At 39.6% G+C, this 18,966-nt stretch overlaps 1 protein-coding gene across 1 annotated transcript in view; it reads right to left on the reverse strand.

Annotated features, from left to right (window-relative positions):
- Positions 1 to 113: 113 nt before the first annotated feature.
- srrm4 (serine/arginine repetitive matrix 4) overlaps positions 114 to 18,966 on the reverse strand; it is a 67,576-nt gene continuing 48,723 nt past the window's right edge. Inside the window, exons 7-13 of the mRNA XM_034090388.2 lie at positions 18,087 to 18,164; positions 17,185 to 17,350; positions 13,499 to 13,821; positions 13,106 to 13,300; positions 12,095 to 12,196; positions 4,333 to 4,488; positions 114 to 3,476 (exon numbers count right to left, since the gene is read on the reverse strand). Of these exons, the coding sequence (XP_033946279.1) occupies positions 3,206 to 3,476; positions 4,333 to 4,488; positions 12,095 to 12,196; positions 13,106 to 13,300; positions 13,499 to 13,821; positions 17,185 to 17,350; positions 18,087 to 18,164 (1,291 nt within the window). The 3' untranslated portion in view covers positions 114 to 3,205. The remainder of the gene's footprint in view (positions 3,477 to 4,332; positions 4,489 to 12,094; positions 12,197 to 13,105; positions 13,301 to 13,498; positions 13,822 to 17,184; positions 17,351 to 18,086; positions 18,165 to 18,966) is intronic.

An 18,966-nucleotide genomic window follows, 5' to 3' on the forward strand; every position in this document is an offset into this window, starting at 1 on the left:
TTAAGTTACTGTCCAGATGTCACTTAGACAGAGTTAGAGTTCCTCCTATTGGTGAGTCACTTGCTTTTTAATAGAAGATAACACAGAGCTTCAGGTCAACACACTGATGTCACAGTACGGATAAAACAAAACAGCTAAGAGAAGTCAACTTTGTGAAGGAGGCTTGTGTTTATGGGGCAAATAAGTGTGATTTAGGAGCATAACACATTTTATTCAGAACATGATTTTATAGAGCTTATTCTAAACACGCAGTGAAAGGGAAAGTTGATTTCCTGGCGACAATTCAATTTCCAGGTGTTATTACAGTGCGGAGTTCCCACTGACACAAGATAACACGTGACAGTACGAACAACATCATTTTGCAATACGCTCTTCATATGGAAAACAAGGGGGTTATGCATAATTCAACACTGAAACACTGGATCACTATTGCTATGACCTTGTTATTGGGATTTTTTTAAATAACATGACATGATCAGAAGGGTCTTTAGCACAGACACATCTCGAGTCCATGGATTGTGCCAGACGGGAATATTGTCTTCTGTTCCTCGACCACTGCTCAATGCATCATATCTATACCAACAATTATAACATCTGTATACAACGTAGATGCATATTTACACCACAGTAATCACATATACAAAATTATCTTGCACGAGAACCGATTTCAAACTTTACATTGTGAGATAGGGAGAGGGCCGCGCTGGGGCCTGGGAGCCCATGTTTATCAACGCGACTGCACAAATCTTCCACCGGCACTTCGTCAACGCTGGTTGACACGAGTCGTCATCACTTTATGGTTTATGGATGACTTTTGTGGCACATCCCTTCGTCTTCCAGCATCATAATTCCCTCATTCGTCCAATTTAGTTGACATTCAGGGAAATAAGCTGGGAGTATTGAGTGCATAGAGAGCAGTCTGTGAGGCCTGGAGCAGTTACACAGACACGATGATGGATTTGAGATAAGCCAGAATAATGAGTATCTTAAAATATGCAAAGGCTGTCTCGAACTTCTTTTGTAGATTCAAACTCAGTGAAAGCAGCTTCAAAATGTACTTCAAAGAAATACCTTTCAACTTTTCTAAAATAATTTGCTTTCTTGCCGAGTTAAATGTAATGCAAATATCAAGTGATGATGAGCCGCCAGTTAGCTTAGCTTAGCATAAAGACTGGAAACAATGGACACATCATTATGTTTTATGTCACAAGTTAAAAACTCTAGGAGGTTAAACAGAATGTATTTCCCTTTTTAATATCTATTTTTTAATCGCTTGAGAAAAATATTTAACTGTGTTTATCCAAGTTTCACGCAAAAAAAACAAAAACATTTTAAAATATCACTTTGAATGCATCATGATAACATTGGAATTCACATTCAGCCATTCTTTATTTTACTTAGTAGATTTGGCTGTTAGCTCCATTTTTTAGCCAAGCCAGACAGTGACCTTGGGTCCCATGAAAGGCGCTATACTGTCCTTTACTTTATTTATTTTAAACCTTTCTCTTAACCTTTTATTTTTTATATTACCATATTTTATTCAATATGCTCCTTAGATATATTTTTATTTTATTTGTTTTATTATTTTCTCCAGCTTTGTGAAGCACCTTGAGATGACGTTGTTTTTAAAGTGTGCTATATAAATCAAATGTATTATTATTATATAAATGTAAGCTATTATTATTATTATTAGTGCCGCCCACCAGCTGCTAACAGCTAATTAGCTTAGCTCTCCTCCAGACCTTTCCAACAAGGATTAGTTTAAAAGTAGCATTAGCAGGAAAAAAAGGTGCATCCCTGTATAAACACACCTTGTCAAATGCACAGTTAAATTAGTGCGCTTCTCAGGCAGATCTTATTTTAGCTGTTTTCCTTGGGTAGTCTCTATGCTACGCTAAGCTAAGTTAGCTAGCTGCAGGCTGTGGCTTCATATTCAGCAGACTAAAATTATAGTGGGATTAATCTTTTCATTACATTTTTGGCAAGAGAGCAATTAAATATGAAAACTTAAAACACAAAGTTAGAACTATTTCCTGCTATTTCAGTTTCTGCTCCTCAGTCTCTACAAGACTATCTTCTGCTGTGAGGTGTATGTTTGAGTTAAGTGGCAAAATCCACAATAATTTACAACCAACCAAAAATAAATTACAGCAGTGTCATAACTACAAATCGACAGTGTTGCATAGAAAGATTTGCCACCACTGGCAGGGACAACAGACCAATACATATGAAATAAGTAATAAATAAAGGTGGTGCTGCACAATAAAAAAAACTTGACCTTCCTTTAAGATAAAAACAGTGTTGATTTATGTGTTTTGTTCCCGTGTTGTAACAAAAAACCCAATATTCAAGTAAATTGAGAATAAATGCCATCATAAGTTAATTATTATAGTCAAAAGGTTGCAACCACATGTGGTACAACTTCTCAACAAGTCCAATATATTCACCTTTAAAGTATTCATATTCTTTCAAAACAAATGCCTCCTCTGACACTTGAAGAATTGTTAAAAATAAATCTGTGTTCCTGTTGCAGCACAATGTTTCAATCGCTCTCTGTGGTATTACATGGACTGGCATTTCAATTGTGTTCCACTTGATCAGAGGATAAATTAATTTGACATTTGAGCTGACAGGCAGTTTGCTCGCCGTCAGGCCACCCTCGTTGTGTCATTTTTCACAGGAAACGCGTTTGTTCTCCACCTTTTGAAGTGCAAAGATCAGAACGATAAACCTTTCCTTATTTCCGACGACTATTCCTCTGAAACACTCAGATCAAACAGCTCCAAAGTTCACTTCTTTGCACAAAAGTCTACAACATTCAGTATTGTGCCACCAAACAAATGTTCAAAAAGTAAATTCAACCCTTGTTGGTACCTTCAGGCCATAATATGCCCCGTTTTTAAAAATATATATTAAACATTTTAAAGCATATATTTTAAAGAATAATGCAGTGCTTGAACATTAAAATAAAAAACAACATTGTGTGTTGACCAAATACATAAACACGGTCTCTGTGTTATGTGCAGTTTCTATTATTAAACGGACCTTCCTCAGTAAAAGACGTGGTGGGACCCCTGTGGGGACATTTCCACTTAAGTGTTGAAGCGCAGCACAGAGACGCACACAGTCAGTTAATCCAACCCAGTGTCCTCTCTGAAATAGAAACAAGAATGGTGCTTTGCTTCCTTAACTTGCTCTTAAAATCTTAATGCCTTGTTTTGTTGCGTTTGTGTAACCAAGAGCGACTCCGACTCCGGCTGCGACTCCCAAAGATGGAGTTCCAGGATGAACTGCGGCTGTAGCTCCTGTAAGAGGAGTAACTGTGTCTCCGGCTCCGGCTCCTGCTCCTGCTGAGGCTGAGTATCGGACTGCGGCTGCGGCTACGGGTGAAGAGGCTGCTCCAGGACGACACGCTGGTGGACCGACTGCTGGAAGAAGGACTGGGGCGGAAATAAGGGATGGGCCGCTTCCTGGCACTGCGGAGAGACATAAAGGTAAGTGGTGTAAAATGGACAGAAAGGATTTAAGCAACAATGTGTAGATTTGATCACAGATTAAAGGGGCATTGACTATTGTTTTCATGTAAATAACGTGTCAAATTAGCTTCACAGAGCAGCAACCTCCGGGTATAAAAATTAAGCCAACTGCAGTTCCTCAAAAAGCGAGTCAACCCCCATGTCTAAACCTTTTACCAGATAGTTGCTGCATATAGAAAACTTTATTTTAGCTGAAATTCAAAACCTCCTTTCCAAGCATGTCGTGTTAGTAAAACCAAAAAGTCAGATAGTAGACGCCAAAATGCTCTGTAGAGCAGAGGAACTGCAAAGTCAGGTGACAATTCTTCACTATGAGCCACTATTTTCACACCATGGCCTATAGGTAATATACAAAGCTGTTAACAGTAGGTATAGATTGGTGGAGAAATAACTGTATAAAATACTTTAGTTTACTCATCCTGTGTCGTGCTTTTGTGCATATTTCTGGGATTATATCATTTGTTGCACTCATACAGGACTATGAAATAAAGTGTGTGGCAGATCTGTTAAAAATGAAGCAGTGATTATCACACTTGCTTGTTTTGTTTTTTTACTTCTCAGATTGCCTGTGTTCCACCATCTGCTGCTTTAGCACCTGCCGTGGCTTTAGAGCTGACACTTATCTCCTCCTCTGGCTAAATGCCATTTCAAGGTACACAGCTCATCAACACGATTAGAAATATTTCAGTTCAGAGACGTGAGGGGGCGAAGGAGGGGACCTGCAGTAGATATTTGCTACCTTTAGGCATAACAATGTATATTGTAGCTTTAAATAACCCGACTCGGAAAGCCTTACCTTGTGATCCGGCGTGCTTCCAGATGGCTCGGTGAGTCTCTTCTCCTCTTCTTCATAGGAGAGTAGGATTTACGTCTTTGTCTCTTCCCACTAACCTTTTGTGCATGCTTCACATCTGCATCTCTGGAGCTATGAGTTCTCTTTCTTTCTCGTAATCTGGGAAGCAGACATGACAATGAGAAACATGGATAACCAACAATGTTTATGTTTATTTTAGAGCCGGGACTCGATTAAAAAAATTAATATAATTAATTAGAGGCTATGTAATTAATTAATCGAAATTAATCGCATTTTTAATCAAATATACATATTTGACCTGAGAACAGTGAGAAGCATTTTCACATGGATTTTACTCCAAGTGGTCTACAGTCCAAGTGCATGACATTAAGGATTTTGGGAGATGGCCCTGTGGGCCATCTAAGCTAATTTACAGATGGCCCTGAGCCCAATAGAGATTGCCCTGAAAAATGCACGCGGACGAAATGGCACGAAGGGTTTGGGGGGCCTCCGTCCCCCTAGAAAATGTTGCTTTTCGCAGGTCTTAGATGCTGTCTGGTGCATTCTCTAGACTGAATTATAAGATGAACCACCACAATATTATATTGTACAATTTCAATTTTATTCTTCATTTCACTTGTTTGTTTGTTCTTGTTTGTGTTTGCTCGCTTGCATGCCCTGCATAGCTATAAGAAATACTTAAGTTGTTGGTCAAAACACTTTCCATCTGATGAAGGCAAATGCCTTCCCAGATGGAAAAAAGTAGAAAACATTACATTCAGTTATAACTGCCAAAACAAACATTATTTACTCTATTATGGCCCCTGTTAAAAATGTTTGTAATGTTAACTACTGTAAATTGGTCGAACGAATGCCTCCTCATCCGGAAACTGACCGAGCAGACCCGAGCAGCAGTCGAGAGGAGCCGAGCGCATCCGCGAAGCACACGTCAGAGTTCCCGTTAGCCGGCAAATCTAAATATCTTCGGTCAAAATAATTTCCCATTAGAGCAATACCGCTTCAGTTGCGCCACTTATGTGACAGACAAGAAGAGTATGTGACAGACAAGAATAGTCAACTCTAATGTCTAACACCAGTGGCGGCCGGCCCATAGGGGCGCTAGGGGCGCCGCCCCACCTCTTGCCAGATACAAAATAAAAAATTAAAATAAATATTAAATAAAAAAAGATATATTTAAAAAAAATATATTTAAAAAAAATATATATTTTATATTTTAATTTTTAATTAACAAGGTAAATATCATACAATTAGTATCACAAAAATGTATAATCTACAATAAAATCTCGTTTAAAATTGTGTTACGATGTCTAAAGTTACTGATAAGTCACCTGTTTCCTGCCTGGCCTTGCCCATGGCATTAGTTTATCATTACGGGGCAGAGCCCCCGAGCGAAACAGCAGCAACCAGCAGGTTGCAAAAGTCTCAATAGTAAACTGTGCCGCCGAAACATAATTTCAGCCAATCAGCGCCGTCAAATATTTTGGTCACGTGGGCGCTCACGTTGGCACCCATGTTGCTTACGTGCGTTGACGTGAGGAGTTGTTTTTTAGACTCGTGAGTGACCAAGGTGACGCAGTATTTGGATGAGAATGGTGTGCAGGTGGAGTCGCCGGAACCTCGGTCCGCCCAAGAGCTACTCTCCAATCCTTTTGAAAGGAGAAGTTTGGGAGATAAATTGATACTTAAAGACCTTGGACCGGACCAACCCGATTTTTATATATCACAGCAAGCTCGTGAAAAAGACAAAACTTATCAACAAGGCTTCTCACATGGCTAGCTGGATGCAAACAGGTAAATGCTATCTTTTGTTTCACATGCTTGCTCTTCAAACAGCCGGGGACAGATACGATCTGTTCAGAAACTAGACAAAAGTTAAACAAGTACAAACCACAGACTGTCTGTGTCATGGAGAATACAGTCGCTGGTTTATTTATGTCTGTAGGCCGTTGTTGTGAGTGTGGATGGTCGGAGCATATATAGCGTTAGCTTAGCCAAGCTCCATTCAGAGAACAAGCATTCTAAAAGGTTTTTCGCCTGCCGTCTGTCTGCAGACTTGTCAAAACATTAATTCATGGTTTTTACTAACCGGTATAAGTATGTTGTTACGTCGGCATCATTTAGAAACGTGTATTACAATTTAATCACGGTAAAATCAACAAGTCCTCCAACTCATACGACCAAATGGGTCGATTGTTTTAAGCCCTTATTACGACCAAATATGTCGTTTGTTCACGCGCTTAATACGACCAAAATTACGTTTTAAAAGTGTCGGCCTCTAGTGCTCCCGTTGAATGCAAACGTTACAGAGGGTTGTTTATTCACAAATAACCCTCTCTGTAAAATCCTAAATTGTAGGATAGTTTGGCCATTAAAACGCTTTATGATTAGATTTCTAGCGAGAAGTATATATTGTACTTTTAGAATCCACGTCCAGTCGATATGTAGGATCTATAGTTTGATAGATATTACGAAGATGATTTGAGATTTCGTCAGGAGAACGTGTATATGCGGCAAGCTTCCATGTAAAGTTACGGGTTGAAAACAGTATTTCCGGTCTCGCCGTTTTCATAATAAAGCCAATGATCAAATGATTTAACAGTGATATCTACACTACTCATCCATTAAAAAAACATCAGTTTATCCTAGTTAATTATACGACATTAATTGGTTTAAATTGTGTACAATGTTTTTGTGTTTTTCCCATAGGTTTTTCTCTTTCGATTCTGAGAGACACATTTCTTTTTTCAAAGGTTTTGATAGGCTAAAATCACGCCGCAATGCACGTCGGGATATGGTGTTTATGTGATATGAAATCGGAAAACATTAAAAATAATAATAATAATACTTTATTCCGAGTGTTCTTGCTTTTCTCTTTGAAAGTCATCACATAACGGCATTGTAATACACGGTTCGGCTGCATTAAATATTACATATCTGTCCTAGATATGTATTTATAGAGCCCTGATCAGAAGACCTTTTGACAAACTGGAAGAGATGCCGCCAAAACTGAATACGTGACGTGAACCATAAATATATCAACAATTAAACAACATCTTCCATTTCTTTTCACACAATACGTCTCCTTGCAGTATCAACACTAATTCGGCTGACTTTTATATTTGATCCAATTAGTAGATAGTCTGTATTTACACCATAACGGTGCACAGCTGAGAGAAAGGGACTTTTTTGTAGTTTTTAAAGATATTACTGATTTTCTGAACTACCTTTCCAACTCCTCATGCAGTTGACCGTTACAGGTAACAGGTTCATGGTACAATGCATAAGCTTCACATCGAGAGACTGAAACTGTATTTTCCTTTACCGTTCTGTTTTAAACTCACAATAAAGTGAATAGTCATATTATGTACGATATTATTATGTTTTATTAACTAGACCACTGGTCTAAACCGCACCTCCTAGTGGTTAAAGCACGTTATTGAATGTAGTTGTTGAATAAGTTATATTTATTTAGTTATTGATGAAAACATTTAAATATTAAGAGTAGCCTACATACAAAATAGGGGTCAATGATATAAATATAGAATGGAAAATATCTAGAAGATACTGTAGTGATCTCTACAGTAAAACAGTTTAGTGCAGGACGTCCAAAGATATTAACAGGAGGATGTGCAAAACAGACAAACTGATAAGGCTGAATTTTACTCAGGTGTAACTAAAGTCTGATTTAAGGGTTGTTTATATCTAACATCATTAATCAGAATCTGCAAAGTAACAAAAATAAATGTAGTAGGGTAAAAATACCAGGTTAACCTCTGAATTGTAGTGGAGTAGAACAAAGTAGTACATGCTGCTGTAACAAAAACGTTTCCCAACTTGGGATCAATAAAGTATCTTATCTTAAGATGATCGATGGCTACTGCCATATTTGCTAAATGTGCATCTGAACCTTGACAAGTGCATGTTTCAGGCTTATCAATTAACAACAGGAGGGGTCACAGACATAAGTCCAGCTGTCATGTGGTATTAATGCTGCCCATTATGGACACAAGCAATTTTCACCCATGTATTAATTATATGTTTTAAATTTGATAACACCAATGTGTTTCGTGTCCCCTAAACCTCCACGGATGTATACAGTTTAATACTTCTAATTGTGGGAAATACGAAAACGTCTTTTAAAACTACATTTCCCAGTAGAGACGTGCCATAGAACATGTTGCGAAACACACAATAGGCAGCAAGTGTAATTCTGGGGGGGAGGGCCGGGCTGGACCCGTCCAAGTCCAGTTTTGGATAGTCTGGCGTGGTTCCATTCCATTTCAAAGAGCTTTGACGCTCAGCGTAACCTTGTCACACTGCCACTCTAATATCCAATCACAGAGCTTGAGGGCTAATCACGGGGTTTGTAAAGCAAGGCGGATGTTGTAGTCCCAAACGATAGCTGGGGATTCTGGGTAGTGTAGTGTCTTCGGAAACTCTGTCGTGTCTAAACTCCGAAAAAACAATTTGTTTCTCCGAATCGAAGGTTAAAAACACAAAAGCATTGTACACAATTTAAACCAATCAATATTGTGTAATTAACAAGGATAAACTGATGTTTTTTAGTGGATGAGTAATGGAGATATCACTGCGTAATCATTTGACAGTGTGGGGAATACTTCCGGTTTTATTATGAAAACTTCGAGACCGGAAATACTGTTTTCACCCACGCTAACTTTACATGGAAGTTGCCCCATATACAGTACACGTTCTCCTGGCGAGACCTCAAATCATCTTCGTATATCTATCAAACTGTAGATCCTACACATCCACTGGACGTGGATTATAAAAGTACAATATACAGGAGCATGTTGTTTCTTACACGACCACTAGAGGCGCTACACTTTAAAACGTGTCTCTGGGTCGTATTTAGCTGCTGAACAATCGACCTATATGGTCGTTTTTTGTAGGAGGACAGGCTGGGTAAAATATGTTCATGTTGTTGTAGCTGTAGCTCCCGAGCTTGTTTGAATGATGTGAGTAAACACAGCTGACAGCTGCGGTGAAACTCGAGCGACTAGAGCGATGCGATAGGAGCGTTTAGAGCGAAGCGAATATTCGCATCGCGTCCGGTCTGAACGCAGCATTAAAGCGAGCTCCGCGCTGCACTGGAAACGCGCCATTACATCACCAGAAGTCCTAATTTAAGGGGTAATTTCTCCCAAAAAAAATGTTTTACTCACTCTATCAATAGCCCCACCAAAAATATTTTCCACCAGCCAGCTGTCTAACACTTAATGTGGAGAAAGAGATGTCCTGTGTGGGTTGATTGTGCGTTGATCTGTTGGTAATGCCTCGGGGTTCCGGTGGGCATGTAAACACATGCATAATGCTGCGCTATACTTTGTGGCCTCATCCAGTTGCATAGCAACACTTATTGTGTAGTTGTCTTTTAATAAGCAGGTAGTCATATCATTAGCTAGAACTAGCTGCATCTGATCGATATGGACATAAACGCGAGTGAAGTCTAATCTGACGGGAGAGAGAGATCAGCTGCTGCTGACGAGTCGAGACTCGACACGCAGCTCTGCATAACCACATGCAGCGGTGAGCGGAACAAAACACACACTTCAGGTTAGAATATCACACGTAGCTATTTCAATTACCTCTCAAACTACCTAAACTAGTTATAGATATGTTTAGTTTTACTGTCGGGTCACTCATTACTGGATCCGTGAGCTGCATGATACTGGCGTAATAGATTGCCCGATCGGGCAACCAGCAGGTGAGGCTTCATTGCCCGAGCTAAATACTAGATGGCCCTGGGCCATCGGGCAGTCCTTAATGTCGAGCCCTTAAAGTGCAATCCAGTGAGCCAGGGAGTTGGTTATTTTCTCAGATGTGGACTTACTTATCCTGGCCCTGAAACCAGTCATCTGGTTGAGTGTGGGTTGGGTCAGGGTGTGGTTCCTTGCACTCGGAGTCGGGCTAACGTCCACGCTAGCTGCTACATGCTTGAGATGGGTCTGGCTGCAGACCGCAGCAAGGAGGCGGATCCTATAGGGGCGTTTCCTATAGGGGCGTTTCCTATAGGGGCGTTTCCTAACTTTTTTTATCCAATAGCAACTTAAGGGATTCCAGCTGCTTTTATAAATCCTCGCAGAAGAAGTCATTGTTCTAGTGATGGGAATTCCGGCTCTTCTTGGTGAGCCGGATCATTTGGCTCACCAAGAAGAGCCGGCTCTTTCGGCTCCCAAAGGGCTCTTCAGTTTACCACATATTATACCTTTTAATTAAATCAAATGTAGCCCTGTTTTGACTAATGATTTATATGTGTACACATATATCACTTAAATTATTCAAGACATCCTTTGTACTAAAGTATTCAAAAGTAAAAATTACATGTTTAATATAAATTATTTGCTGTGGCCAATTGTTTTCATTGCATTTACAGACCCGTGTAACTCTCTGATACCACCCAATGAATGCATTGACTTGCTTGTAGAACCACGCTACACAAAACAAATGGCAACACCTATACAAACTATTTTAAAAAAGGGGCTACTGTATCAACCTATATAAAGTATATAAATATAGTTTTTCTCCCTGCAGGAGAGGGGAGCGTGCTTTGAGATCAGCTGCTAGGCTGCAGCGGGGAGAAGAGGGGGACAAAAAGAGATCTCCGTCCTCCGTCCTCCGTGTTTTATTCTTATAGAAGTAAGAAGAGAAGTAATGGGTCAGAAACCCTCCTTTTTACGCAGCGGTCCAGACATAGACATCATAGCTACGGCGACACATATTCAGTTGCCAGTTACTTTTGGCATTAGGGCAGGGATATCTTTCAAGGTTTGACATAATGAATTGTGCTACTTTTAAAGCAAGCAACGATGTTTTCAAATCTGTAATCAAAAAGCTCCTCAAAAACACTATAGAAGCAGTTCCTGCCGTTGTTACGTTAGTTCAAACAGTAACAACGGACTACTTTTCTTAGCGGATGCATGTCAATTTAAATCAATACATAAAACAATTTTTTAAATCAATAAAATCTTTTTCTAAATCCATAAAAGCATTTCAATTATTATTGGGAGTCATGTCGTTACTTTGTTGAGAATGTGGCCATGTGTAATAAGCGGGATAATGTCCACATTGCACATTGCATAATGTGCCTTCATGCCGATCTAGATCCCTCCGCAAAAACAAAACAAAAAACGTCTCGTTCGCGGGCGAGAGCCGGCTCCCGTCGTTCACTATAGGAAACGCCCCTATAGGAAACGCCCCTATAGGAAACGCCCCTATAGGATCCGCCTCCTTGCTGCGGTCTGCAGCCAGACTCTATTGACATGCTTTGCATTTAGGTGATACTTTAGGCTTGATGTGCTGCGGTGATATGCAAATTCTTTTTTGCATAATTTGCACACAACCGTGCTCTTATCGACGCTTTCAGCCGTCCGTTTTTTAAAACAACATTTCCCATCCACGGGGCCGACCAAAGCGGTCTCATCAGCTTGTTCGTTCATGTTTGACTATTGTTCACCGTGGTTTGTTGTTGTTTGAAGTCCCATGCTGAAGTCATGAACGTTAGTTGGTGCTCCAGTATAATCGGTACGCCTGAAACTCATCCAGTGAGAAACGTTCCGCTGTGCAAAAATAAGTGCGATTAAAATGCGTACATTTTTTTAACGTGTTAATTTGTGTGTAATTAATTAAACTTAATTAACGCGTTAAAGTCCCGGCCCTAGTTTATTTGTTCCTGTACACCCCGAATGAGGAGTCATTGGCAGCCGGGAGGTTTTGCAATGTTTACCTGTCAGCACTGTATCTGGAGTGGCTTCCTCTAGAGCTCAGGCTAGCCACGCTGCCTCGCCGCCTCAGATCAGCTGAATGACTCGGGGAGCGCGAGTATGAGCTGGCAAAGAAAAAAGGACAATTATCTCCTGGTATTGAGCATAGATGCAGAAGTAACGATTCCATAACCTAATTTCATTTACTCCTGGAATTCAGAATCAAACAATGTTATTTTGCTATTTACAAAAGGCTGTTTCCCAAAGTAAGGGATAAATCATGTTGAGGGTAAATGGTATCACATGATGACATGGAAGTTGGAATTACACCGTTTGTTAAATTGGCTTTAAAGAATGGCACTGTTCCTGACGGATTGATAGCACACGCTCACAGTGACAATGCTAGTGTACTTTTAGTTAACTTAGCACTTAACATAAAGCAACAGTTCTTGGTTTTGCAGGTAAAATAAAGTATTGGATGGATTGATTATTTTTGTACATACCTTCATTGAATATTGTTAGTGAGCGTGGGAAATGACATGCAGCAAGCAGTCAGGACAGGCAAATCATTTACCCTGGAACTCACTAGCTGCTCAGGACATGTAGTTAACCCCCTAACCTAAAGTTTGTTCAGTCATCCAGAGTGAATCTCCAACCCCAAATGTGAACCTCATGCTGTTATTACAGGAAGTCACTGAAACACCAAAGCCAAGAGTAAATGTCTGTGATGTATCTTTTGCCAATTAATCAGGTAGATGTTGAGACATTTTCAGGATAAGCAACAACTTTGACCTGCAGGTGGCACTCGGAAAATGGATCACCATGAGGTTTTGTTTTTTTGGCAACACAGACACCCGTACAACATTTCATGGCAATTCATTTTAACAGTTGTTGAAATATTTCAGCCTGGACCTACTGTGGTCTCCTACATTTTCACTTTTTGATGTGCTAATTGAAGTACATAAGAGTGGAAATGTACTTATTAACTTTGGAATTAGTGGATGATGGTCATTTACAACGAGTAGTTAACCCACCTGCATGATGACCGTGACAGGCTTCGGGAATAGCGTCCGGAATATCTGGAACTTCCTGAGGATCTGCTCCTACTCCTGCTGCTGGATAATCGGGCTTTCAGTCGCCTTCGAGACGACTTCCTCGCCCTTCGAGAGCAGTGGGAGGTCTTTGGAGATCTCACAACATCTACCCGGCACCCCAAGGTTATCTGCTCTCTGTGAAGAAAACAAGTTTCACTACTTTAAAAGACAAAAACCAAAACGGTATCTTGGGTTGTTTTTAATAAAAGCTCTTCCTTTTTCTGACTCGAGATATGAATATTTTCAAAATAGGGAAACAGAGTGTGAAGATCAACAACCTGCAGTTTTTCTGGTAAGTATTAATTCAGATGCTATATTTATTAAGAACTTTACCTCTTGCCGTTTCCACTGAAAAGCGTTGCAGACAAGCTGTCCTCTCTGTAAGGTTTGCACAGGGAAGCGTAGCTTGTCACAGAGTTTCCTGAATCAGAGGCATTGTCTCTGTCAGTGAACTTCAGCTTCTCTGGCGAGGCCAGGCGTTTGCAGTGGTTCCTCTTGTTGTCAGTGACAATCGCCTGAAAAACACCAGTTTTGCTTGACGGAGGCGAAGACGTGTCATTCCCAGAATCGTAATCGTGTGGAACTTTGGTCTGGCCCGATAAATGCTGAGACTCTTTTCCGTGTAAAAGCTCGTTTCCAGGTTTTGGTGACAAAATCTGCAAACAGACAAATAAGCTGCAGTTTAAAACCAAACGAGTTGACGAATGGAACCTGCTATCTGCTTTGATGCACTGTGAATACTCTACTACAAAGGCACATATTCCCCTTGAAAACAAAGAGAAGGGATTTTCTTTTCCTCAGGACAGAACATTTTAAAAGATAAAGACATCATGCAAATTTGAAGCATGCGATTAACCCCAAATGAAAGTCTGAAATGAACTATAAACAAATAAATCAAAAAGAAAGTAATTGAGATAAAGTAAGTCTAATCTAAAACAATTATATGAAAGGAACAACAAAAGAGCAGAGAAGAGAGAGACACTATGCGTGGAAAGATCTACCGATTCTAACTCGAGTGAAGAGAAAAAGAGTAAACAATAGCCCCCTTGAAAAGCCTCATTTAAGAACATTGAACAAACATCACAAAATGGGTATTATGTATAAATGAAAAGGATTTGCAGACAAAGAGAGATCCCATCATTCTAACTAAGAAAGCCCTCAGAATGGGACAGATGACACTGTGTGGGTGCTCTTTCTCCTGTAAGAAGTAAATCATTTGCCTGCAGCGACCTACAAGTAAATCCCTAAATCTGTGGATAGCATCGACTTACCAATCAAGATTTCCTCCTTAAGTAGGTAAGGTGTAAGAAAAAGGGAAGAGCGGGCAACATAAGTGCATCATTAGAGTCGTCAATTGCAAGAAAAAGACAATAACCCTCTCTTCACACCCAGAGCCAGTTAGACCTATATTGGTATATTCCTCTTTCTCTTCTTAATGGTGCATTGTTATGGAGTTTTTCTGAGAGAGTACTTTTTAAGTACAACTGCACAAAGCAGCTGTTAAAGTTTTTTACTGCAGACGTCCATGCACGGGAAAAATATAGTGTCTCTCCAAGGATCATATAGCTGACTAATAAAATGATGATCTCTGCTTATTTATTGATAAGGAGTCACTCTTTCTTTATCTAGTCTGTCCTCCCGAAGGTGTTCCATTATCTAGTTTAAAGTCAATACAACAGAGGGACCCCTGAGGGAAATAAACACATCTTAGTTCCTCTACAATCCTGTCTACCACTCGCATCGTTCTCGCTCACAGAATGACATTTTTTAAACAGAGACATCTTTTACCGTCACCTGGAGATATTTGGATAAGTTGCCTTCAAATAAACATTTCAAAGGGTTCTTGTGAGCTTTCAATTTTGTTTTTGTCTTTTTTATTCTCCCACCACAAAATCATTTCATTAGTTACATTTACAGGGTTAGAGGGTTTTCTGGGGGTTATTCTGTCCGGTCATACCTACCTGTCCCTTTCTGGATTGCTTTTTTGGGGAAAGAAATATTAAACAAAGATCATTTGGCATTGCTTTTGAAATTACATTTACCAAACCAAACCCCCAAAACAAATGCAAATACCACAGAGTTATCGCAATACAGTAAGGCGTCCCCTCAGCAACCAACTGTGAATTCCTCCTAAGAGACTTTGGGATATTGAATGCCAGGCATGATTCAATGTATATATTCATTTCTTGTATTTCAATGAAAACCCAGTGGTGTGTAATTCAAAACATTATGTGCAATTAGCATAATGTAATGATTGCTGGTGAGAAATTAAATATATTTCACACTCCGTAAGCACGGGACAATGAGTTGAAGGTCAAAGCTGTACAGCCTTGATAAGGCTCTATGGGAGAACATCACTTAAAAGAAAAAAAGATAATCAACCTGCAATAAACAGCACATCTGGAAAATTCTGTCGTCTAAACGCTGTGATTCACAGTTGAGTCGTGGATATATATATATATATATATATATATAAAACATATTTTGATGTATGTACAGTAAATCCTCAGTCCAGAAAGAAAGCTAGTATGCAAGTATTTAGACATCAAACACAAAACACTGTCCGTCTAAACCAGAAGTGTTTACCGGTAATTAGATAAAAAAGAAAGAAAGAAGTAAATAACTATTTTTTACCTGATTTTTGTTGTTGCTTATTTTGGTCAAAAGTGGCAAGAAAATTCTAATAATTCGAAAAATCAAGTGATCATTCTGTGACTTATTTTCCTGCTTCAGCCCAGTCTCCCTTACAATTATTCTGACATGAATTAAGTGGGTACAATTGAATCCAATGCCAGCAGTGTGTGTGTGTGTGTGTGTGTGTGTGTGTGTGTGTGTGTGTGTGTGTGTGTGTGTGTGTGTGTGTGTGTGTGTGTGTGCGTGCGTGCGTGTGTGTGTGTGTGTGTGTGTGTGTGTGTGTGTGTGTGTGTGTGTGTGTGTGTGTGTGTGTGTGTGTGTGTGTGTGTGTGTGGAGGAAGCAGAAGTGACTAATCCCAGTATGTTGAGCTTTTGATGACCCAAGACAACTCAAAATCTATATTAGCAAGTCAACAGTTAAAGCTGACACACAGTATTATCCTCACCTTGACCAAGGATGCAACACAGTCCTAAAACAATTATTAAAAAATATTGGCACTGAATATTCTTTGACATCACTGAACACATTTTTCTAAATGAAATTCATAGTAATAGCTCCAAAAATTGAATATTTTTTTCTTGTTGTTGGTTTTCATTTGAATCCAGAACTTTATTTATAGAAGGGAAAATAAGGATTACAAAACACTGTACTCACATTGCCTCAATACAAAGAATGTGTCCTTTTCCCAGCAGTATCATTATAGTTATGGAGAGGTCTATATTAGGTTTTAGAAAGTCAACAATAACTGACAAAATAACTGTACAAATAAAGAATTCATAAAAGATCAGTCAGGCCATGAATATTTTTTGGGAATATTGATCCTTTAAAGGTGGGGTAGGTAAGTTTGAGAAACCGGCTCGAGATACACTTTTTGTTATATTCCATGGAATACTCTTAACATCCCGATAGCAATGAATATCTTAAGCGCTTTGACAAAAAATCCATAAAAAAATGTCATCTGTGGAAGCCGTAATACTGTAAAAAGCACCACCAATCATTTTTGCCGCGCCGGCTAAAATGATTGGTCGTGCTTTTTATGGCCTACCTGCCTGTCAGCCTTCTATCTGTGCACAAACCTATCTCATGCCCTCATTGGTCATGTGCGCGTTCGTGTGTGTTGGAGGAGGGGCTCTGTAAGGAAGTGGCAGATTTTTTCCGGCTGTGTATTTTCAAATTCTAGCTGGTTTCTCCAAAATTACCTACCCCACCTTTAAAGCAGCTGAGTTTCAAAATATAATTTCTTCTTTTAAGTGAGGATTTTCCAAATCCAACTGCCTCTCTGAAGGCATTTCATTTTGACTGAGAATGAGCTGTTTCACATGGCCATACTGTAACTGAGAAATGGAATTGACCCAGCAGCGTTGGAGGCCTGAAGTGTACTTACGGTGGCGGTGGACAGGATGGAGCGATATTTTGGAGCCGTTTTACACACTGATTTGGTGGCGGGTCTCCACTTCAGGTCGGTATGGTCAAGCATTCCGTTGTTTTCCTCTACTACAGCAGCCAGGTCTCCTAATGTGTGATGAACAACAGATCTCTGCAGGTGGTGTCTGTGGGAAAATGCTTAGTTTAAGTCACATAGCATCGTGACATTAATGCTTCAAATCACTTACAGCTAATTCTGCACTCAAGAGAATGTCTTCTCAAGCCTTTTTCTACCTAGGAAAATAGCTGAAATTATTTTTTATTTTCTTTATAATAATGTATTTTAAAGCCAAATCATTATTTCTCTAAACCCAATAAAATCATAATAATAATAATTGTGTAATAAAAAGCTATCACATTTAATATAATTAAATGTAATTGTTCTTTTGAAAATCAGACCTCAATTTAATCTTACAGATTAACAGGTTCACTTATTGAAGTGTTCATAAAGATGGCGCTAAGTGGCGTTCTGATGCTAAGTGCAATGTTCCGCATTCAGTGTTGATCAATGATTATTTAAAAAGCAATTATCACCAGGGTCAACTTCTTCCTCTAGCTCTAGAGATCCTTACGTGTCCACCCTTTTCAGTAAAATCCATAAAAACTGTGAAAAACAACATCCTTCATCTTTCAAGATTTTTGCAATATGTCATTATAATGGAGTGCATTGATCTGTGGAGGGAATATGGGGCCACTTCCTGTGAAGCTGTGATAAGGGCCGGTCGTGCCTGAGATCAGGAAGTCACCTCTGCCTTATCAGTCATCGCTCTGGTGTGACCAGGCAACCGGCAGACACCCGGAGCTGATAAGATAAACTGAGGGAGTAAAGGGGGGTGAGGAGGGGGAGGGACAGCTTCCTACCTGTCCTCTGCGCACGATCGGTAAGAAGAACTGTCCGACTTTGACCTCCGATAGCGTCGCCTCCGCCGAGTCCGTGAACTGATGAGGTGATGAGGAGAGAAGACACCAGTGGATAAGGAGCTCAGAGTACTACAAGCAATCAATCCACAGGAAGTACTTGACTACTTTTATAATCAGCTTGTCAGTTTATTTCATTTACCAAGTATTGACTCCTTCTTCTATTTGTTCTGTACCAATGGAAATGGCTTACATTTGCATCTTTGTACATATTGCACACTGTATACCCTTTATGTTGTGTAATAAGGGAAGACGTGCTCCGCTATGTCTTCAGCCTCCACCTTTTACCTTCTTATACCATCATGATATACTAAATTAAGTGCTGAGAACAGGGAACAAAACATCGCTATCACAAAGTGAGACATTTAAAGAAACAAGCAGTCAAACGATCAGCCTATCAATGAACAACAGTTAGTTATCTAAACCAATGGATTAACCTTTTTCAAGTCAGGCACTTAAATTCAGGTACATTGGATCAAAAGCCTGTTTATTTAAAAATGTTTCAGGGACCGTCATCTGAAAAGAGTTTGGTTATTGGATCATAAAAAGCACTGGATTCTATGGTTCTTTACTTAAGTTGAGGAGATAAGTTCAACAAGTGAAACCTATGTTACAAATAGTCACTGTTATGGGTATTAGTTACATAAGGCTCAATTCTATAGTGAATTGATTAGTATAAATAAAAATACCCTTTCTCTAGGGACCATTGGAACTATCTGAATGCCCTCTTGGGGTCCACTGACATTGCAGAAAACTCTGAAATAAACCACTTAAAACTCAAAGATCTGTAATAATGGCTGCACAGGTAAGCTGTGTGTTTGTA

The sequence above is a fragment of the Pseudochaenichthys georgianus genome, chromosome 9, assembly GCF_902827115.2.
Source record: "Pseudochaenichthys georgianus chromosome 9, fPseGeo1.2, whole genome shotgun sequence".
NCBI lineage: Eukaryota > Metazoa > Chordata > Actinopteri > Perciformes > Channichthyidae > Pseudochaenichthys > Pseudochaenichthys georgianus.